We start from the raw sequence: 23,859 nt of genomic DNA, 5'->3' as shown, positions 1-23,859 counted from the left end.
TTGTTAATTTAAATGCTCACAATTAATATATCGTTATATTTCCATATTTTAATTATATTTCATTATTTATGAATCTACAAAATAAATTATAAACAAATGTAAAGAATAAAAATCTATTCATATTTTCAAAGCGTAAATTACTATCTATGACATTGTAGTCGTTTTTTTCTGAAAGATAATAAACTATTTCTGCTTGACTCAGTACAATTTTCTTAAAATTCAAGTTTTATCAGTGTTTTTAGATTTTTTTCGTTTATATGTTAACAGGATAGAATTGGCACCGCCGCGGGTCGAGCAAGTGGAGATCTACAATGTCTTCGCGTTTTTTTATGATCCCCACCACGTGTGACCGCGGTTTCTTGCTGAGAGGAATAAAATTATTCTGCCATTTCGACAGCGGCCGGCATCGATTATCTACGATTTCTTAACTCTTTTAAATCTCAAATCCTTCAAACATGTCTGCTAACGAAGAAAGAACCTTCATCATGGTCAAGCCAGACGGTGTCCAAAGGGGACTCGTTGGCAAGATCATCAAGAAATTCGAGCAGAAAGGCTTCAAGCTTGTTGGAATGAAATTCATGTGGGTACGTAGTCGTAAAAAACTCGCAGTTGGAGGTCGTTTCTAATTCTAAATATTTTCCATTACAGGCTTCTGAGGATCTCCTGAAGAAACACTACTCTGACTTGTCCAGCAAGCCATTCTTCAATGGACTCGTCAACTACATGCACAGCGGCCCAGTTGTCCCCATGGTTTGGGAAGGTTTAAACGTCGTTAAGACCGGCCGTGTCCTCTTGGGCGCTACCAACCCAGCTGACAGCGCACCCGGAACCATCCGTGGTGATCTCTGCATCCAGGTCGGACGTAACATCATCCATGGCTCCGATGCAGTTGAATCCGCCAAGAAGGAAATCGACCTCTGGTTCACTGAAAAGGAATTGGTTGGATGGACCCCAGCTCAAAAGACTTGGGTCTATGAAGATTAATTTCGTTCCATTTAACATATCTTTGTGATATATTTATAATAAATAAGTAAAAAAAAATCTTGTTTTATTGAAACTTAATTACAGTAAAAAAAATGGTTTAGTTAAAAAAATATGTATAAACATATTTGCACTAAATAGGTAATACATGTCAAGTCAGCTGAATGATTATAATCATCTGCATTTCTATAATAGAATGATTGGAAAAATATAATTTAAATTTGGATAAGGCATAATCAAGTTATGTAATGTTTCCTTGAATACAATAATCGGAACATAACTTTATAAATGGATCAATAAAAATAAATAGAACTGCAACACACTATACATGACAGTATAAAATTTAACAAACGTTTTGTTAGGTTGGATTGGGTTGGATCAGCTGTAAGCTTTATGTCAGTGTTGTCAATTGCAGTCAGTTGTTAATGGTAAATGGTGACAAATTACAAACATTCTTTAACAATATTAGTGCATTATTTGGTCATTACAAAGTGTAAAATTTCCAGGGATATGTCAAGTAGATAAACATAATTTACAATGGCAACAGAAAATCAGCAAATGTTTATGAAATTCAAGCAACTTTCCACAATACAAAAGGATGACACAAACGTAAAATAAGTTTGGTTGTAAAATAATCAATTAATCATATTTTATTTAAGGTGGAAGTACGTGTGGATGAGGAACAAGGGCTCAAGTTGCAAGAGATTATAGATTTACTGGTTGCTGCAGGCTATTTCCGAGCCAGGATTAAGGGTTTGTCATCTTTTGATAAGGTAGTTGGTGGTATGACCTGGTGTATAGAATCCTGCAATGTAGATCTGGATGTTGATTTACTATTTCAAGAAAACTCAACAATTGGACAAAAGATGTAAATATCATTGAATATAATTGGTTCAAAGTAATTAAACCTGATTATTTCAGCTCACTTACTGAGAAGATTGTAGCAGTTTTGCCAAAATTGAAATGTCCACATCTAATTGAGCCACATCAAATCCAAGGCTTGGATTTTATTCATATATTTCCTGTTATTCAAGTATTCAAATCAATAATAGTTTTCTTTGCAAATTAAATATTAATTTTTAGTGGCTTGTGAAAAGATCTATGGAATTTCGTGAAAAAATGTCTGCTTCTCTCCGAAGATTTGCTATTAAACAATTCAATAGGGATTTTGATAATTCTACTGTTGAATCAAAGAAGACTGACGAGATTTTTGAGAATTTGTGTACAGTCAATGAAATGTACCGTCCACATAGATATTATAAGAGAAAAACTAGTCAATCTGATAATATAGACTCTAACATTAAAATTACTCTGTTAGAGTATGGTTTGAGAGGTAGCAGAAATATAGCTCAGAATAAAAAAGATAATGGCGTTGAAGAAAGTACTAGTGATGTATGTGCAAATATCTTAATCTTATTTAAATTACTAATTATGTTAATTTTCATGATTTACAGCAATATGATCAGATTTTAAATAACATGGCAGTAATGAATGATGTAAGTATGCTGTAAGGTTGCATTGATTAAATTTGACATTTGGTCAGTGTTTGAAGTTAACAGTTGATTAAATGTTATCTAAATATTAATATAAATTTAAACAATACTATTTTAGGATTTCTTTTTATATGAAGACTTGGTTTCTCATGATAAGGAAAGATTATTGAAACATTATCTAACACTGCAAACTGAAATAAAGGTAAATTGATATGAAATTGTAAATAAATAAAATACTTTATATTAATTTTATTTAGGAAGACAATTTAAGATCAAGTGAAGAAGAAAAGCTGCTATTGTTGGAAGAAAAAAGGAAAATTTTGTTAGAGTATTGTGACAAGTTAGCACAACAAAAAGATAAGTGGAATAAAGAAATAGTAGATTGTACTGCCGAATTAAAATTGTTCAAGCGAGAAAAACAAGAAACGGAGAAATCATTACACGAATTAGAAGAGTCTGCACAAAAACATTCCAAGTAAGTAACTTTTAGATTCCAATTGAAGACAATATATTTTTTTTATCTTTCAGTAGTATTAAAGAGGTTGAAGATTTAGTGATTTTAAATGACGATTTACGGAGTCAGGAGTTGCGATTCAGGGAACATTGTAAACAAGAACTTGCAAAATTGCAAGGTTTAATTGAGTAAGTTTCTAATATTTCATATGGAATGTTTGTAAAGCAATATTATGTTATTAGAGAAACGAAAAAAGCTAAAACCCCTGTAATTAATGAAGAAGAGAATCAGAAGGAAATTGACGAAGAAAATGAAAATTTGCGTCAGTTCAGGTTGCAAGTTGCTAAGAAAACCAGAATAGTCGCTGGTTTGCAACGGCAATTGGATGACGTTCCTGGCAGAGCGGAGCTAGCACAATACCAAAGTAGATTCATAGAACTATTCAATCAGGGTAAGATAAACATGAAATTCTAAGTAATAGGAATTAATCTTATATTGAAATTTCAGTTGCAGCAAAGCACAAGGAAACTAAACAATATTTTACTTTGCATAATACTCTTGAAGACAGCAAGCAGTATATGATTAAGGAAATGTCATTGCTCAATTCAATATCTGATAGTTATCCAAAGTAATGATATGATTTTGTTATCTAAAATTATGTTATTAATCTATTGTTTTGTAGAGCTATGGAGACAAATAATGGCAAGGAGGAATTTCTAACGGAGTTTGAGAAGATCGGGGAGAGTGTTAGATTATCTAAGATGAAACTTGATAGAAGACTTTCCGAGGAAAAGCACAAACGTGATCAACTTCAATATAAGCTCCAAAATCTCTTGGATCTTCAAAGGAAATATGTTACTGCTGTCAGGAATTTAAGCATTGAATGCAAAAGGCAGGAAGGCAACGTAATTCATTATGCTTGAATACTTTTATATGCAATTTTATGTGTAAAAATTTATATCAATATTCCTATTGCTTGTATTAACCTTCAATATTTTTAATAAGAAACATAAAAAATTCTAAATTTTACATAATCATCTAAATCTACTTAATAACCAACAAACAACCCGAAGCCATACATTAAGTAACAATGTGTATATAAAACCGGAGAAAAAATGAAACACTGACAGAATAATTGAAAATAAAAATTGTCCAGTTTTCTCAACCGAACAATTAGTAAAAATGGTTTCATTTATATCAGGGGTGGCCAAAGCGTTGGCCATGTAACTATTCCTAGTCGCATGCCTGTCTAATATGTACAAATCAAACCACAATATATGTGAAAAATACGGTAATAAAATTCAATGTATCACGCAATTGAATATCAAATTGAATAGTGTATAATTTCGTATCACGAAAATCCGATACGAAAAAGTTGGTTTGAACCTCAAAAAACAACAAAAAATGATTGTGACACAACAATCATTTATTGTGTCCAATCACTAAATTATAGGACTATGACATATAAAAAAAAATATGCAGAATAGACAGATCTTCTTGTATCATGATACAAATATAAATTTATATTTGTATTATGAATCTTAATGCTATAATTATACTTGTATAATGGACCATAGCAGTATTTTTTTTCAGCTACCTTTGGAATCTATACAGACAGCCACCATTGGCTGCCATCCTGATTTTTTTTTATAACAAGCAGTCAAAGAGATGACAAAAATAAATGCAGTTGCTGTTTTGATGAAGTTTATTCTGTACTGTTTTGTCCTGTTATGTTACCATTTAATTTATGTAGACTGGAAAAATGAAAATGATTTGTTTTGTTTCTACTTTATAATTTTAATTTATTAGAATTAAATGGATCTATGATACATTCTTTTTAATAGGTACAGTTATAAGGGATTAGGGGGTTTGTTTTGATTTTATTATTTTTGACATTGATTGTATTTTTGGTACACAGACTTATTGGAGATTTAATTAATTATTCTATTCAACTGTTATTAATTTTCCACCACTTCGTCGTCATATTAATATAAAAATGATATTTGTTCCGTTTTTAAATGTCCGAAAATCGACAATTTTTGTTGTATAAAATCATATGTTAAATGGAACGTAACCGTCGATGAAATGATAAATGTAAAGTGGCCTAAATACAATAAATTTCCATTTCGGTATAAAATTTATTCCAAGATTTATCTTTTGATTTATCATTAAGTTATTATTATTATTTCATTATTATTATTAAAATCTCTTAGGCTAAATCAAGCAATTGAATATCAATTGAATATGATAAATTGCTAAATTGAGCTAGAATACTCTCTCTTGCATTCACTCTGACCCATTCACACATTGTACATAATTCGTCCAGCGATACTTGATACTATAATTAATTAATCTTTCTTTTAAATATATCATATATATAATATTTGTTTTCCTTCTGTTTTTTAACTATTTCTTTTCTTTTTTTTGTCAGAGTATAACAGTTAACAAAATGTGTAGTAAATACATTAATAATGTAGTTTATACTGCTATTGAATAGTCGGAGGCTTGACCTGAGCCACTAGGTCGGGACCACAAAGAACTCCTTAAACCTAATTTGAGCTTTTTAAGTGTGTCGATGTCGCATTCGGCCTCACTCAATTCCGGTCTGTCCGGCGTGTTCTGTTCGGGCTGCTGAGGTCTGTCAGTAAACGCCGTCTCCGCCACTGCCAAATGTGGAAGCATTTGCCTGGTCGAGCCTCTGTTTTGCTGAAGCCACCTAGAATTTGCCTGTTTTTCATTTTGATACACGTTTTTTGGCAACGAGTACCTCGCCCTGCCACGACGCGGAAGAGACTTTTGCTCTGACATTGGGGATATGTCTGAAGAAGTGCTTGATTGTGCTCCGTGATATATAAAATCTACAAAAAAAAGATATACATAATAAAAATGATAATCTAACTAAGCTGTATCATTGGTTAGTTACCTGACTTACTATGTTTGTGTTTCATATCTAAGTGATTGGAAGACTCGGTCCTGCTCGAGGTCAACTGGTCTGGATCTGATTCGCTGTCGTCGCTGTCCACGTCCGTTTTTCTGTTGGTTCTCCTGGGGCGGCCGTGGACCTTTGGAAATTTTTGCTAAAAAGTAAATATTCAATACTCTCAAATCAAAAATAGCTAAATAGATTAATGTTAGCGTATCAGAACATCATACAATATTATAATACGGTGAGTTTCTTTGAACTGAGGAAGCTGGAGGGGGCGATGCGCAACCCTCAGTCATGGCATGTTCGTGGTACATGAAACTATGCAACATAGTGTTTTGAGGAAGGGTGCTTGGTTCCGAGAGTTGGAACGTCGCATACGGTGAAATGTCTTCGGATGTTTCTAGGACAGATAAACAAGTTTATCAAAAGTATCAATATTGCTAAGAAGATACGCACCTGGAATCTTTTCACCAGCTTGAAGTGCAACTTTGTGGATGGTTGCGTAATACCTTTCACGTTGAGCTTCAGCGTTTTGTTGATTATCCAGTTGCTCTTTTGCAGCTTCGTTTCGACCTGCAATTAAATAGTTTAATACAATAATAACATTAGTAGGTGATTAATTACGATGTTTCAAACATATTATAGCAGTAGCGCCAGAAGCCAGCAATAAGACGGCGAGGATAATTACGGGAAGTAATATTTTAACATCTGCATAGAACGGATTGCCGCTACTCCCTTGCTGCATTAAATCAGGCGGCGGCACCTCTGGAACAACAACAACACACATGCATCAGAATAGGAATTTAATATTGAAATTCACACGAGTACCGCCTTCTTTGGTCAGTGTCATGAAAGCGAATTCTTCAGTTGAAAAGCCTGCTATGTTGTGCGCTTCTAATTTGACTATGTACTGTGTGGCCGGTGTCAGTCCTGTGATGGAGGTGCGCCTTTGCGGTTTTAAAGCATTCGAAACTACAAGAATGTTAAAGTAATTAATCGCTTTTAACCTGTGCCTCTTATCGATATCTCTCACCCAATGTCCATTGCGACTCGGATGATTTTCTGTACTGCAGGACAAAATAAAGGATAGGGCAACCGTTGTCGGGCCACACGTGCAACCTTAAGACAACAGATGTTGAATTCGGCGATATAAAGGAGGTTGAGGAAGGAACGCCCGGCGGATGTCCTTGTGTCCTGGCCTGTAATGGATGGCTCGCTGGGGAGCTCCCTATTTTATTGTGGGCTACTAAATATAAATGATATGTTGTTCCGCATAAAAGTCCCTGTGAGAAAGCAAAACAGAGGTGGAAAGGCGACGGTTATAATCATTTCCTTTACAAGCTCATAACTTTATAAATAACAACCTTCAATTCATAGCTCATGGCGTGTCGTGATAAATGGATTTCGTCCAAATTTCCATGCTCTTTGCGATAATTCAATGTATATCCGCTAATGGCGGCACCACCGTTGTTCCCCGTTTTCCAATGCAGCAGGACGCTGCTGCTTGTGGCGCTAGTTACGTACAATAAAGGAGCCGATGGAGGGACTTGTACAACTAGATTATATGTGGTTTTGTCCGACCCTTGTCCATTGTCCACCTGGCATGTGTAATTTCCAGAATCAGCCAGTTGGAGATTAGAGAGAATTAACTCTCCAGTATCAAGAAGTTGAATGTTGTGGTTGGCACCACCCTTCAATATCTGTTCGCCCCTCAACCATTCCCTTCTGGGTGTTCCCACCGAAACGCAAGAAAGAGCGACAGATCCTCGCCAAGGTCTTACTATTATTCCTCCGAATGATATAATCCTAGCTGGAACTGCAATCAGATAATTACATCGTCAATTATTAAATTCAATTATTTATTGGAAGAATAATTTCGTGGTCTTAATAATATCATAGACCACGAAATTAAACTTGACTTAGAAATGGATAGTACTACAAACATTTGTCGTAGTTCGGATAAAAACTCTGTAACGTTAATTGAGGTTGAAATCACATGTATGTATTTTATGGAGATATTAATTTAATTTACCTCGGTTAGAAGCAACTTGCGTAACGACTCTGGAACTTTGGCCTTCCCCGATCCTGGTTGATGCTGTTACCCAGAATTGATATTCCACATGGGGCTGGACCCCCTTGACTTCGAAACTCGTGTGCTGGCTGGATATAGTCTGTTTGGCGTGATCAATTTCCTGTCGTCCATCCATGCTGCGCTTGTACAAGTTATATTTTGTAATAATGCCGTTCGGTTCATTAGGTGCCAGCCATGAGACTAATAGCGATTGCGGAGAGCTGACAACGGCCTTTATATCGGCAGGCGCTCCAGGCACTGAAAATATAGAGCGTAAATATCTCCCTTCACGACTCGCCGTCGTTTGTATCAGCGTGACATAACTAACCATCTTCCTCTGTTTGGCAGTATGTAGTGGCAGTGAGAACTCCATCTCCAACTTTCGTAAATGCCAACACTTGCAAACTATAGTTTGTGAACTTTCTCAATCCCATGATTACAGTTGTCAGAGCGGTCGTTTTCCTAGTTTCCATTTCATCGTTGCCTGAAGCAGAAAGAAGGAAATGATTAAAAAACAAAATTCACATTGGTTTTGTGATTGGAAAAACTCTATATTTAATAATACCTCGCCAATTATCGTCGAGGACCGGTTCGTATGTGAGCTTGTAGCCTTGCAATAAGCCGTTGCAGTGCTCTGTTGGAGGCGGTTGCCAACTCACTTGTAAGGATTGCGATGTTAAAGCCGCACATCGTACATCCTCCGGGGGCAGGCTTGGAACTACATAAATAAAGCATAGCATAAAGAAAAGAACATAAATATATATATATAATCGTAAATCGATTTTATGATGACACTCACCATCTTCCATAGTTTGAGTAGTTGCCGGTTCAGTAAGCGGACCCGCTCCAACTTCATTAAACGCTTGAGCGACTATGGTATATCTAGTGTATTTCGCCAGACCTCCGAGTAATAATTCGCCGCCACCATCCTCCCCGTCACCGGTAATTGTTGTGAAATTGTAGGAGCCTACGGTGCCAATTCTGAAGCCAATATTGAAGCCCTGAATATCGCCGTGTCGTAATTCCGGTAGTGGTGGTGTCCAAGTTATCAGGAGTTCAGTGGAAGAGACCGGACGCACAGACAGATTTAAAGGAGGTCCTGCGGGACGCTGAGGCTCAGTCCTAAGCAAAAGTTCTGTGCTCGGAGCACTTTTTCCCGCTGGTCCCTCAGCGATTACACGGAATGTATACCTTGTAGCCGGTTTTAAATCCTCGATAAGAGCAGCGAACTGTAGCGGCATATCGTTTAAATCTATCTGCTGCCAAGGACCTATTAAACATCAATCGGTTAAGATTTCATTTGTTGGAACAATGCAAACGTCATAGCACTCACGGTCTAATTCGCGATACTCGACGATGAATTTGAATACTTCGTTGGAATCTCCCGATTTGTGCTGCCACTTCAAATTAACCGATCTGCTGCTTATCATAACTGCCTCGAGATGCTGAGGGCTTAGCGGTGGCTCTTGAACTAGCAATTGAACTAATTGCTGATCCCTGCCGTACATGTTGCTCGCTTGGCAGAAGTATGCACCACTGTCTGTGGCTTCCGCGTTCACGATCTGCAGTTCAGCAGCTACACCGTCCGGTGTAACATCCTGCTTGACATGAACCCTGTAATTTGTGGATGGATTCAGCTCCGTTTTGCCACCCCGCAGCCAGATTACGCTGATCGGCTTATCGCCGTTTACGTCGCAGTGCAGTGTGGCCGTGTCCCCTTTCTTGACAGACACCAGCCTCGATGGAGCAGAGAAGTAAGGCGAAGCTGAGATTAACATTTACGTCTTACATAATTTCAGCTCTTTCTCTATTCCTTTCACATACTTACAGTTCACCCGCAATTGAATTACTTTCCCAATGCCCGTGCCGATGCCGTTATCCGCCTGGCACAAATAAAATCCCTCCCTATCTTCCTTTACATGTTGCAATAATAATGTGCCATTCTCCAATAGTTTTGTATACATGTGGTCCCTCACTTCTTCGTAGTCCCCTGATTTGCTTCCTATTACAATCATTAGTATTACAATCATTTTATTTTCTATAAAAAGCGTATTATCGTATTGGTAAAAGTAGACATAATAAATAATTTTAATTAAAAGACGAGAATTTGCAGGTTTGATTTCCACCAAACAAATTATTTAAATATACTAGAGCGAGTATATTGACTTATAGAAAATATCGGATAGCCCAAAATGTATTACGGGACTAAGATTCATGTATAATTGAGGGTTTAAAAGAAATGGAGATTTGGTGGAAAATCATCTTAGATTATTGTAGATTTCACTTATTACAAAATTAATAACCTATAACAAATATATTAAATAAATAATGAATTTTTCATTATTTTTTATCAGTTGAAGTTTACTAGCTACTGAATAAACTTCAACTGATATACGTCGGAAAACTTCCTCGAACTTCGCATCTTTGATTTACCGTGTTTTGTAAATATGTATTGTGGTGTGTTATTAATCATATGAGCGAACATTTATTGTGAAAATACCGTGTTTTATGAAGAATGCCTGTAGTTAGTTGATAAACATTTTACAAAGACAAAAATGAACAAATAAGTAATACATTCAATAAATACAGCATTATTCATTTTTGTAAATATTCATATGATTTTATAATAATATTTAAGTATACCACGTTGGATGTGTTCTGTGTGTATCATTCATACAATTTGAAATGCATCGATTAAGAATGCGGATGATATGTGATTGTGTGCATGTGTACCTGTTGCTTTCTTCCAAGTAACAGTTGGAGTTGGAACACCTTGGGCTTGGCAGTGAAGTGCGATATGTCGATTTCGTTCGACGTTCACATCCATGGGTTCGACTAGCCATCGTGGAGGCACTGTAAAAGAGCCAGCATGAGCAAACCTTTTGGGAAGCGAACAAGCTGCACCTAAGATTAGTCCTTAAAAGTTAGCTTTTAGAAAACACATAGTACGTGAGTGATGGTGCCGTGAGTAGGTACATTGACGACACTCTACGCGGTTTAATTGGAAGGGTGGCTAAATTACTGGTATTTGCTGCAGTAAGCAAGTACTTGTGAGGGGGTTGTAATCAATAATAAAATTCGCAATGGAAATAATAAACAGATCCTCTCTTATTTTTTGGCGGCGGTGTGAACACTTTAAGCTCCTCTCCACTATAATTGTTAAAAAAAACACACACATAACAATTTCTCTATCTACGAATAATCGCATGCAAATAGTTAGATAGGCTACATAATATATGGTTAGTATTATTGTAAATATAATTGTTATTAGTATTGTAAACAGAGAAATAGAAAGAAACAAAAGATGGTGCAACAGTACCTTGACCTTGGGTGGTCCGGTCGACGCGTGTGCCAAAGCAACGGATTGTGAGTGTGGGGGGTGTGGAGCGGGTTCTGGGGCTGGGCCGGGATCAAGGCTAGGGTTGTTACCTTTGACCTGCAGCTTGGCGGTGTACCTAACCTCTGAAGCCGGATTACTCGCAACACAGGTAAAGTCTCCGGAGTGTCTCGAGTCAAGGCTAGAAATGCTGAGGAGGCTAGAATAAGGGTCAAGGGCCGAAACGTTAGCACCCAATGAGGGTGTCAATGGTTGACCATCCTTAAGCCAGGATACAACCAGAGGCGGGTCACCGGCACTAACTCCGCAGACGGTACGGGTTCGCATGCCTTCTGATAGCCCGTCTTGAAAGGAAAAGGGCTCAATAATAGGAGGAACTGAGAGAGAAGAGAAACAAACATCAGAGATAGAAAAGAAAGGCTAAAAGGCGCGACACGGCACGCCTGATTACCATTAACTACCAACTGCTGCGTGTGCGATACCTCAGCAGCCAGGTTTCTCACGACACACGAGTAATTCCCGTTGTGATCTGGCGACAGACTCTCTATCAACAGAATACTAGTAAATTGGTCCACTTGTGTTATCGAAACCATCTGCGCTGGTTCTATATTTCGTCCATCTTTGTGCCATGATATCGTCAAAGGCAAATCGCCTTTCGTTACAGAACAAGTCAAACTCGCCCTATCTCCAACGTGAAGTGTATCTTCTGCGTAGAAAGGGCTAACCTTTGGGGGAACTGCAATAACATATTAAAACTTAGTTACATATTATACAGAGATTTCATGAGTAGACACAAGCAGACGTCTTCCCAATTGGCTCCAAAGACTAATGAACTTCACTCGGTGTCTCCTGAAACACTCTTCATCAACTCTATTTAATTCTCTTTGATCCAGAACAAATGAAAAATAAAAATAAACAAGAAACACAAAAATAAACGTCCTGCTCTTAGCGATTTCTTTCGTTCCAGAAAAAAAAAGGAAACATACACACACATCCAGGTCAATCAGTGTATGTAAAGAGTATGATCAAAGGGCATTCATTTGATGAAAAAGCGGGGTACATTTTGAGAATGCAATTAAATCCTACCGCATGTATATATAATCTTATAATGACATTATGCAACATCTTAAAGTATCGTTTTGAAAATTACAACTTTGAAAGAAATGTAATTGTTCACATGAGCAGGACATTTCTTTTCTGTGTTTCTCTTTTCAATAGATTTTTTTGAGTGTAATTTTAGGGTATCGGTGACTAAAATGTGCATACCAATAACAGTAACTTCGCCGCTCCTTCGAGCGCTGTGTCCTTGCTTATTCCTTGCCCAGCATGTGTAGACACCGGTGTCCGCCTTCTTTTCCACAGGATTGATTTGTAAGGTTCCGTCGGGCAATACCTTTTGCCTTAAATCATCCGGGAGTTCTCTGCCGCCTCTTTCCCAATGGATCTCCTCAATCGGATATCCTGCCACTGGACACTTCAATTGAAGTGTTTCTCCTGCTACCGCCGTCACCTTTGGGATTAGCCGGATATACGGCATCCCTATGGATGGGCAAACAATAAACTTGCTTACAGAATCATCGGAAAAGTGTTTAAACGTAATGGAATTTCCCACGAAAGAACAAAAAAGAGAAAGACGTGGAACTTTATTAACTTGTCATATGTACGTATAAGCGTTCGAGCGCACAAGGGGATGAACATTGGAGGAGGGAGGGTTGTTGGTTGAGTTTGCATGGTAAATTTAGCGCAATATATTATACAAAACTCATGCGCCAGACAAATGGGAACTGTGTGTGTGTGTGTTTTTCGCAACCCGTATTTATGGGGCTTTTCAGTTTATGTGCCAGAAACTATACATTTCCTAAATGGTAATATCATTACGGCCATAAATATTTTTATTGCAAAAAAATAAACATGATGAAAAGGGGAAACATTTGCAGCCAAATTCAAATGCGTGATAAAGTATTATCCCTTTTTAAGTGAAATACATTTATAATTTTGCGCTAATTAACCAGGCTTTACACTTTTGGATTATACTGTTTGTACAACTAACAAAACCATAAATTCAAGTGGACAATTTTTGACACTGGTTTTATTATATATTTTGAAAAACCTTATTTATTGTAACTTATATGATAAAATACAAATACTAGAAACATTTAAAATTTAATCTCATAAAAGATATATACAGTGGAACCTCGCTTAACAAGCACTTCGCATAATGAGCATTTCGCTTAACGAGCAAAATTAATTGTAAGAAAAATGACTCGTTTAACGAGCGACGTTTCGCATAACGAGTGATGATGAGAAGAGAAGTCCCGGATTGTGCGCCTGTTACATCATTTTTCAAACTTGTGTACACATATTATGTGTATTTTTGAATATGTTTAACTATACGAGTAAAAATCCGGATATTTTGGAACGGATTAAGCGAGGTTCCACTGTATATGTACGTGCAGATTGTTTTACTGTTTTTAAATATAATCAAATCTTCTAGTCTGAGTGCTTGCAAGCACTTTAGTCATTGTCTAGCTGTTATGCCGTGAAGGATATTGATTACTGCGATGTTTCAGTCATTCAAGCATTATTTTCTGCTTACTTCTATTTAAGTAATGATGTTAAATGTACATTTAATTTTATAATATTTATAAAAGTAATGATTATTTAATTCAATAATTTATTAATCGTTAATAATTAACAAATATATAAATATGTAATTGGTATAAATTAATATTTTTTATATTTATTATATACAAACACAGAAATGAGGGATTTTCATAAAAAGTTAATCATATGATAATAATAAGCGCACACATACATCAAAGTCAGATCAAAGGACATAAATTAATTTGTAAAAGCGGATTACAATTCATTAAATATATTTTTAGTAATTTATTAGGACTTATATAATATAAAGCACGGAAAAGTTGAATTGAAAAATAAGTGGTTTGTTTCAAAGAGAGAATTAGGAGTATTTTTATTATAAATATCTATCTTATATAAAGAAATTTATCAAGTTAATATATTTGATTTAATTTTTAGAAAATATATTCTTTGCGATTTAATGTAAATAAATTATGTAAACTTAACATTACAATTAAACCATTCGAGAATCTTTATTTGAATTCTTGAAATTTCAAAATATTGTTTCAATTTTGTATATTATGTAGACAACATATTTAATGCAAAGGCATTACAACGGTTCACAATATTTTTATTCCTTACTGTAATTTTAATAATTTAAATATTTTGATATTTTACATCATGATCTAATTTGTGTATTTATTTTTTGCTTCTACACAGAAACAATCTACCAAAATTTTCCTTCATCTAATATTATGTTTGCAATCTCCACTTTTCTTGGCCATAGTAATCTTTTAATCGTAATTCTTCTATCTGCGATATATCTTCATTCCTTGTTTAGTTCGCATTTAAACCAGCAATGTTCTACTGTATCCTCCTCTCCGCAAACAGACGTCCATGTTTGCCCAAACGTATTTTTATACTTCTCAAATTTGCCGTACCCAGTAATAAGTTGAACTGCTTGATGAGACAATTCAACGCCTTACTTCATCAATTTAGAAATGTAATGTTTTTTTGTTCATAATCCTGTCTATGATTACTCCCATATTTTTGCCCTTTCTATTATAATATCTGAATTTATATCATTTTTAATTTAATTGAATAATTTATTAATTTTAATTACATCTACCGTAATTTTAGTGATTTAAAATAGTAAATTTATCTTTTTTTTAATATTAATATATTAAATAATAATAAAAATTTATAGCAACAATAAATTACAAAATAAAAACTTAATACATTAACAGTTCATCATCATACTTTTTAAACTATATTTAATCTATATTTAAAAATAGAATAATAAATGAACGATGTATATTTTTTTGTCTGAAAATTGATGAGGACTGACATGTTTAGTATTTGATGCGATGAATTTCTAAATCTTGAGTTTCATTGTTAATCTGTCGTTTTATATGCAAACTGCGTCCAGACTATTTGATGAACCTAGATGGTGTAACTTGCATTATGCGTGTACAAGTTATGTACAGCCATATATTCTATTATTGTTACAAAGAACATTGTCGCTGCTCGAGCAAAATATAACAATAATCTGCATAGAAATTATATTCTCTCCGTTCCAAAATAATTGTTTTTTTTACCCATTGACAATTTGTTTAAGATTAATTATTACTGTCGTCATTACAAAAACTACCCAAAAAGTCTATATTCGAACAAAAATACACTAATTTTGCTTACATCCCTTTCAATTATTAAATTAAACGAGTATTTTTCTATTGAATGAATATTTTTTATCAATATATCATTTTCTAATAATATATTTGAAATTTCGTAGCAAGAAATATCCTTCATATTAAATTTTACGGTAAGTGTTGTAGCAGTATCAACATTCAATCTTGATTTCTCATTTGTCCAAAAATCATTAGCAATAGAAAAAAATGGTACTGAAAAACATTACAATACAAAGAGTATTGATCCAGTATTGATTGAGTTCATACTTCAACAGTTTATAAAGTATTGGATGAAATAATCGCGAAAAAACTAGACAATATATTCGTTATATTGCAGAAGTTCATAAAAGAGGCAACGATTACAAGCTTCCTCATATGAGCAACGACAAACTGCGTTTGCACGGAATTATTAGCATACAAGGAACTTAACTATAGCTTAGTTAAGAAAATACACTTTATATATCCCTTTGCATATTTTTTTTATGAAATTGTGAACTTATTTTGGAAAGGAGAATAATATTATTTTTTTATCACAAATATATATGATATTTTCAAAAAATATTCTATTAAAACAAGTTCAAGGTAGTAGTGTTTATGTAACGTTAATATAATATTTCGTTATAAATATTAATACACTTCGATTATACTGATTGAACTCTCGGAAGTTTATAAGTGGAAAAGTTTTGATATTAACCTATCTCCGCGTCGCACAATATTTGATTTTTATAGTCCGTTTTTTCAAGAAATATTATTATAAATATTAGAGAAAAATATAAATATTTGTTAAACTGTCGGATTTCTTTTATGAACAGTTTAACAGAATGTAAAATCAACTATAGAACGAACTACTATTTAACAAAATGTATTCAGTATATATGTTATAATACGTACTTACTTATTTCATAGCTGTTCTCACATTATTTAGATTACCAAATGTATTGGAAATAAAGTTTTTGTGACGCTTATTACTAAGTAATATTCAGATACAGTGGGTCGTAAACCGTCTGCAACTATAAAAGCAATTTCACTTGGTTTTGCTTTTTTATTGAAACATTATGTATATGGATTTTTAATTTTTTTTTAATTAAATCGTCCTCTCTTTTATCGTCAAAAATATTGTTATTATCTCATAAAGTGGACGTTGCTGAGTTTAGTGTCATGAAACGAAGAAAGGAAAATAACATTTTAATGCTTTGTTATATTAGAGTATACAATTACTTTTGCTAATTCTATTCTTCTCACAATAGGCAATGAAGTAAAAGCTTTTCTTAAAACAAAGCATGTTTTATAAATTTATTATCAACTTATAACTTTTTTTATTTCTATAATGTTAATGAGATTTAAGATTTTTAATTTTATATGTCTAATTTAATAGACATAAAACAATTAATAATTTTCATGAAAATGGGAAAATAACTTCAAGTGATAATACGCATTATAAATATTATATAGAAATAAGTAAATATAGATGTCAAGGCAGTCAAAGTTACAGTTATTAGAAAAATATCCAAGATAGATGAAAGTGTTCCTAATTCGAGGATCAAGTAATTTGTATATCAAAAACGGGACGTAATAAAAGTTCTCATACTCGAATTAAAGAAGATATTGTTTTGACTAAATGAAGAAAAGAAGACCAAACTATTGAAACTATTGTTGATCGGTCAGTTTTGAATGATATAAAAAAAGGTTTCAAAGCACTATTTCATAATATTTTTGGAAAGTAGACTTTCTGACCCTGGTTTTGGTGTTACAAAGTATACATGCAATGTGTATACCTTCAGTCTTATTTATTTTTTGATCAAATAAATAAATAGAAAGCTGATGGGTATTATTTCATTTGTTTACTTATGTTTTATTTAATTTGTATTTTTATTTATTTGGTACTAATGAAAACTAATTGCAAATAAAAAATATTGGTAATAATAATCATTTCAGGATTTATGAATATAAAACAAAAATACAGGCAATTCAAAATATAACTTCTAATGATTTGGAACTAAATATATACAAATATAAATATTTACTTTCAGGTAATTCAAAACATTGTTAGTCTGGAACAGCAAGAAAATAACTTCGTTTCATAATTCAAGATCCCATTTCTGCTTTCACAAAAAACATATAAAAAATAATAATATAATATAATCGATCAATATCTATAAATAATAATTGCGTGCTTAAAATACTTTACATAAATAGTATTTTATATAAATCGTTTATAAGTTTCAGAACATTATTTATCTTTTTTAATTGTTTAGTAGATTATGTATAAAGTTGTTGAAAAATGATTTAGAATGATGATACAAAACCAAAAATAAAATAAAAATAGTTATTTAAAGTCATAGAATTATATGTTATGTTATATTTATAGACAAAATCGGATAATGTAAGAACCGATAAACAATAGATAAATTATTAAAACAAGTGCCGCACTCTTATTATATATATATAATTCATTTTAAAAAGATAAATGGAATATAAATCTCAGAAGCTTACATATGATTTATAAAATAATTTGCAAACTCATTTTGGTCATGGAAGAAATTTACTGAAAAACGACTTTGGAGTGGCAGAGTCGCACACAATAAAATTGTTTACGGAGAGACAGGCATTACCCCACTTCACGAACGTGCTCAAAATATTAACTATGAAATTTAAAGGTGAATATAACTGAAACAAAAATCTTAAAAGAACTTCAACGCATACAAGAGAATAAACGGTTTCCACCACTAAACTCTGTATCTAGTGAATTTAAATTAACACTTTTTTATTAAATAAAAAAAGAAGATAAATCTTATATAGAGTAGTTTTAACCAGTTCCTCTAATTTTTTTGTTTACATTTAAACGGTAAATATTTTTTGAAAAAACCGTTAAATACAAAAACCAATAAACATTACATTGTGAAAAACTTTATGTATTAAATGCAAAATTTATTGATAGAAATAAATAATAACAAATACGAAATACGAATTTTATACATACCAAAAAACATTCGCAAAAAACTTTTTTAAATATTCCAGTTATTACTGAGAATTAAAATGTGAACGCACTAGTCAAAACGGATCTAAATCACTTAAATTTGATCGAATAGTTTTCAAATAAATTCAAATAAATTCAACTAATATAAATTATAATTATCTTATTGATAAATACTAGTAAGTTATGCTCAAATTGTACAAAAAATTGGACAACTAGTAGCAGTATTTTACGCAGTCATAAATTTATGGGTAACATCAATATTAAGTAATGTGCTCTTGAAGAAATATATATATTATTGTGTTAATAATGTCAATATCATGTTCCAAAAAACAAAATTTCAATATTTAAATCAATACAACTTTTATGACATATTATTTCAATCGATAAAATCGTTCAATCATATCTAATACGCTGTTCTATTTAGTCCTGCTGTCCTTCATAAATTTTGACGTATTATTAAAGATTTTAATTTTTGAGAATCGGATTTTTGTTATAATTGGTAAAACATCTTCATGTCTTTCTATTTCCGAGTCAAAAATAATTACCGAAATTACCGTTATTTCTTAAAAAAAATTACGGGTAATTTCGATAATCATATCATATAGAAGCCCTAATCATGACTGATCTCAGTCGGAATATCGTGAGGTATCGCTGCACAGAGTATAATTTTGACTCAAATTAGTGCCAATAAATAATAGATAATATTGGTGTTATTTATGAATGTTTACTTAAATATATAAAAACTGTTGAAAAATACGATTTTGGTCTCTCATCTCAGATCGGAATGATTTTTGGATAAAACAGAAAGGAAATAACAGAAACGCTAAGATAAAGAGGTTAGGGTCGAAAGATCTATAGAAAATAATAAAAATCCTCTTGAATAAAGTTTAAGTTTGACATAAAGAGCAGTTTCGAAAGAGACCCTTGGATTATGGTCCGTGTGATGTATATAAAGAAGGGCCCAAAGAAACCCTTCAAGAAGTACCGACTCCATTTATTGCCGTAACAACTGGCATCGTTTGCGAGGCTATGATAATTAACAGTTAGTGCATGTACAAAAACCCTGCTAATTTGACCCTCAAATAGAATATTACTTAAATTAATTGCTTCATTACATATTTAATAAAAATGAAGTAAATAATAATGAAAATATATTTCCATAATATCGTAGATAGAATAAAGGAAACTTATTGCACAGACATCTACATCGAGTTTGATATAAGTTCACGTAATAAGATTTCATTCGAAGTTTCTAATTAAGTTCGTATCAGAACCAATTGTGAATTATTAATAAGACTTCAGCTAAAAACTGACACAGTTTCAATTTTCCAGCCGTTCAATAACGAACATAAATTTAAATTACACGATTCATAAATGTCCTGATAAATGCAAATTTTGCAAATGGAAGTAGCCTTTTTTATATAATTGCCTGCACTAAATTAATCCAATGTGCGTTTGTGCAACATTTTCGCTCGCTGGGCGTAAATACATTGGTCAATAAGCGTACGGTCTGAGCGGTTCGAATACTACTACCACGCTTGTTATCATTATTATTATTATTCTTGTTATAATGTAAAAGTGGACATTGTAACGTGAACATTTTGTGTCATTGACAGTTGACGCACCCCTTTTGCGTGTTGCTCTGTCAGTGAAACAATTAAGTTTTAAGTTTTGCGTTAAATTATGCGTTTCGAATGATGTTATTTAACTGGCATGAACGATACACGAGGGGAAGGCTCGTGTTCATCCATCTACGGAAAATCTTGTTTTACACGACAGGTTGTTCATCAATTATGCAATCGCATAATCACTGGTTCACGCCATTATATTATCATTCGCATTGACTTTATTCAGTCTATATGTCAACCCCTCTTTAGAATTACCTATGAATTAAAATAATGTTGACGTTTTTGAAGTTATCTATTAATAAAAATTGGGATAACATTAGTTATTGCTATGATATCACATATTCAAGTTACGAAACGTTAAAAATTCTATCTATGGTTTTATTTTATAAAGATTCATTTTCAACATTTCAAATTCCTCATAACATTTTTGTACTTCTTCATGTTCTCAGTTTTATTTTTTATGAAATTTGTTCTTTCAGCTTAACGTTTACTTATTATATCTCTCTCAACTACAACATTTTTAATGTCTCAAGGATAACCATAATAACTTAGTATACATATCTTTTTTTTTTTAAAATAATGTTTTTTATTACACTGGCATCAACTGCAATTGATACCAAATGTACATGAATTTCAACATCAAAATATTTGTTCATAAGAACATGTTTCATACTGATATTTTAGCTCTAAACATTTTGTAATAAATATATAAAATACAAAACTATTCGCTTGTCTATAAACAAACTTGTCTATAAAAAATTTATAAAGATATATTCAAAGTGTAGTCCCTGTTTTATATCAGTCATATATAAGTCAGATATTTAATTAGTTAACCAATGTACATTAGAAAGTGCGCCAGCTCTTGAAGGGTTAATTTTTCTATTTAATAATTAAGTCTGTATTTAATTATGTAATTTTATGGTTAATGCATGTTGTTAATAATTATTGTTATGTAGACGATATATATAAAAAAGTATTTACTATAATTATAAGAACCAGTCTTTGATATTAAAAAATCATTTTTATAACGTTTGCGTTTTATTTTGTTTTGTTGGGCGGAAAATGAAAATTTCGCGAGGAAATTCTCTTCTGAATCTACAGAGTCAATAGCCCTCATTAGACTTTTTAATTACTTTTCTCCCCATCCGGTTATTTTTTCTTTGCGTCTGCTGATTTTTCGCTTCCTTTTTTTATCACTCGTCCATTTCGCTCTCTTTCTATCTGTCGCAGTATTTTAAAAATGCTGTTCTGAGTGCCACTAAGTCAGTTGCAAATACTGTAGTCTCTTGAACTATACCAACTTGTTTATTCTTGGAAAGGACTTTTCTACTTTAAAAGTGATTACGATGTACCAGTAAAATTATTACAATTTCCTTAAAAATAATTATGAATTTTAATAAATAAAGAAGTCTAAAAATCAATGTGAACTTTTATTTTATACAAAATTTAAAGAGATTTTTAAAATAATTGTTGGACTGTTTTTCTGAACTCTAGTAGGTTGCTTTCACACTTATAATTAGAAATTACCGCCGTCGTATTTTTTTTGGCATACAAAAAACAATGAATGTTGAATATTTCAATTAGTGTGGGAATTGAAGCGTATTATTCAGTAAAGTAAATATAAATATGTAGTAAAAAATTGAGTGATACTATATTGTACTTTGACCAGATATTGCGCCGAGGATAAATATGGAAACACATACTGAAACAAATTGAAATGTAATTTAGTATAAAAATTGAAAGTGAGAATAAAACCTGAATATTTTGAATCAACTAAATTTAACATTTTAGGGCTCAAAATAATATCTTGTTTTACAATCAAATACGTATGTTGAAAAGATGTAAAACGGGTCCTGTGTAAAAGTTTTTTTAAAAGTTATATAATTGTATACTTTTACCTGGTATGAAATATTATTGTGGCAAATACCTTGCATAGTTCGGATAATAGGTTCAGAAAATAATTCGGACTTTAGTGAAGCCGTAATGTAATTTGTATGCTTCAAGACTATCAAGATTCTCTTATTTTCATTATATGCCGAAACTTTGATGACTCTTAGTTAAAATTTCAATACGTTCGAGTAGATATGACGTTCAAATGTTGTAACTTACCATATATATTAAGTCTAGCAGAATGCGAAGTTTTGCCAGCCCTGTTCTCCGCAGAACATGTGTACTCTCCACCGTCTTCGACCATCACATGGCTGATGTTCACGTGGCTAATTACGTCTCCATGCACGGTCACATATTGTCCAATTACGAACCTGCAACAGCAATAGCAATACCTTAGCAATAATCAGTAATCGTGTCAGATTGATACACTTCGTCTTTCCTTAAGTATATTTGCTTACAAATCTCGATGTAAACGCATTGAATAAGGGCATGAGGGCGTGAGTGTATTATAAGATATTTACGTGCTGCCTGATTTGAATGAGACGACCCCCTTCCAACCCGCCATTGCCTTTTATACCAACGCAGTTAGAAAAGTTTCTCGCCAGATCTGCAAGATTCCTTTTCATTTTATATCGAGTCATTCATGCAGAGCTACCAGAACTTTTCATCTTCATGTTTGTAAAGGGCCTTTTCAAACGGCAAGTCAACAAATTGTGCCAATTTATAAAGCATCTTCGAAATCCTCCTTTCGCACTCTCTATCTGGGTTTCTTTTTTATATACAGTTTTCTTCTTCGCTTCTACGTTTGCTTGTCAACATAGCTCACGAAAAATGAATTCGGTAATGGATTTCTTTATCATTCGACCGTATAATTCGGGTGAAACCGTTTGCGTGTAGAGGGGTTTGTTTCTAGGTGTGTGTGTGTGCGTGAGTGTGTGAAGGGTGGATGAGGAAGGTTTAAGGGTTTTGCGAAGTGGGGGCGGTGCGTAATTAGGACGTATATCTGACCTTCCATGACTGGGTAGAGGAAACCCATCTAGAGTCCAGGATATTTGCGGTGTCGGATTTCCAGTTGCGCTACATTTCAGGGAGACAGCTGGGCCGGGTTGGAGCGTCTGCTCTATGAAGCTGTAAATAAGGACCGGAGGGGCGTCTGAAAACAAACAAACAAACGTAAAAAGAAAATCTTAAAATCCACCATCTAAATTTACGCGTTTCTATTTGCGCTCGGTGTGCGTTAAATCAGCTCGGTTTATCCGTGTTGTCGAACAACCCTCGTCGTCACAGATATACTCATTCTATGCACATATAGTATACGATACAGTGAGTCGCTGCAATCAAATGCAATTTACGTTCTCGCCTAATAAATAATTTAATAATGAATCTAACTGGAATCCACTTCGACACTAATTCGCGTTTAGTCCTTGGTTGGTCTGGAATGAGCCCAACCACCCTCGACCTATCTACTAAGATGACTTAATTCAATTCCTCATTAGACGGCATGATATTCGTGACTGCTTAAATTGTTAAGTGCTGTGACTTACATACATATCTTGAAACGCACGATGAAGAGTAGCAAGGTATGCTTTTCTTCTTTCATATTGGATAGGGTTGGGTTGACGTGGTCTCAAGAGAGTATCACTCTCTCTCTCTCGCTCGCTCTTTGTATTTGAGTGAGAGAGTGCAGAGGGCGCATTTCCTCTTTTTTTTCTTTAAGAAATAGTTCGTCATAAACTATTCACGCTTACGTTACGTCTAAGTACTTCGCTACGCGACAATTAAGCCCTTAACACAAAAGGGAATATTTACACATAGTAATCTTTACTCTTTAAAG

At 33.4% G+C, this 23,859-nt stretch overlaps 3 protein-coding genes across 4 annotated transcripts; 2 read left to right on the top strand and 1 right to left on the bottom strand.

Annotated features, from left to right (window-relative positions):
• The first annotated feature begins 378 nt into the window (after positions 1-378).
• LOC108562051 (nucleoside diphosphate kinase) lies at positions 379-1,041 on the top strand. The gene is made up of 2 exons (XM_017920237.1): positions 379-584; positions 649-1,041. The coding sequence occupies exons 1-2, from the start codon at positions 456-458 to the stop codon at positions 982-984; spliced, it is 465 nt and encodes a 154-aa protein (XP_017775726.1). The 5' UTR covers positions 379-455; the 3' UTR covers positions 985-1,041.
• Positions 1,042-1,332: 291 nt separating this feature from the next.
• Positions 1,333-4,660, top strand: LOC108562053 (coiled-coil domain-containing protein 93). Of its 2 annotated transcripts, XM_017920239.1 has the most exons (12): positions 1,333-1,409; positions 1,488-1,590; positions 1,641-1,849; positions 1,903-2,014; positions 2,065-2,373; positions 2,436-2,477; positions 2,593-2,676; positions 2,732-2,949; positions 3,003-3,116; positions 3,171-3,379; positions 3,436-3,556; positions 3,611-4,660. In XM_017920239.1, the coding sequence occupies exons 2-12, from the start codon at positions 1,519-1,521 to the stop codon at positions 3,849-3,851; spliced, it is 1,731 nt and encodes a 576-aa protein (XP_017775728.1). In that variant the 5' UTR covers positions 1,333-1,409; positions 1,488-1,518; the 3' UTR covers positions 3,852-4,660. The 2 variants fall into 2 exon arrangements, with proteins under 2 accessions (XP_017775728.1, XP_017775729.1); XM_017920240.1 differs by having other exon boundaries at positions 1,377-1,590; positions 3,006-3,116.
• An 83-nt stretch (positions 4,661-4,743) lies between these two features.
• On the bottom strand, positions 4,744-23,174 carry LOC108562052 (Down syndrome cell adhesion molecule-like protein Dscam2). The gene is made up of 20 exons (XM_017920238.1): positions 23,034-23,174; positions 22,245-22,396; positions 12,529-12,801; positions 11,355-11,639; positions 10,659-10,778; positions 9,754-9,927; positions 9,259-9,690; positions 8,725-9,195; positions 8,491-8,643; positions 8,254-8,409; positions 7,887-8,183; positions 7,219-7,670; positions 6,888-7,137; positions 6,683-6,826; positions 6,479-6,619; positions 6,311-6,427; positions 6,082-6,254; positions 5,861-6,005; positions 5,696-5,786; positions 4,744-5,644 (listed from the first exon to the last, which is right to left on the bottom strand). The coding sequence occupies exons 2-20, from the start codon at positions 22,327-22,329 to the stop codon at positions 5,407-5,409; spliced, it is 4,197 nt and encodes a 1,398-aa protein (XP_017775727.1). The 5' UTR covers positions 22,330-22,396; positions 23,034-23,174; the 3' UTR covers positions 4,744-5,406.
• Positions 23,175-23,859: the final 685 nt, after the last annotated feature.

This window comes from Nicrophorus vespilloides, unplaced genomic scaffold, assembly GCF_001412225.1.
Source record: "Nicrophorus vespilloides isolate i.1.1-1 unplaced genomic scaffold, Nicve_v1.0, whole genome shotgun sequence".
Lineage (NCBI taxonomy): Eukaryota > Metazoa > Arthropoda > Insecta > Coleoptera > Silphidae > Nicrophorus > Nicrophorus vespilloides.
Note: the sequence above shows the minus strand (reverse complement) of the source record. Positions and strands in the feature narration are given on the sequence as shown.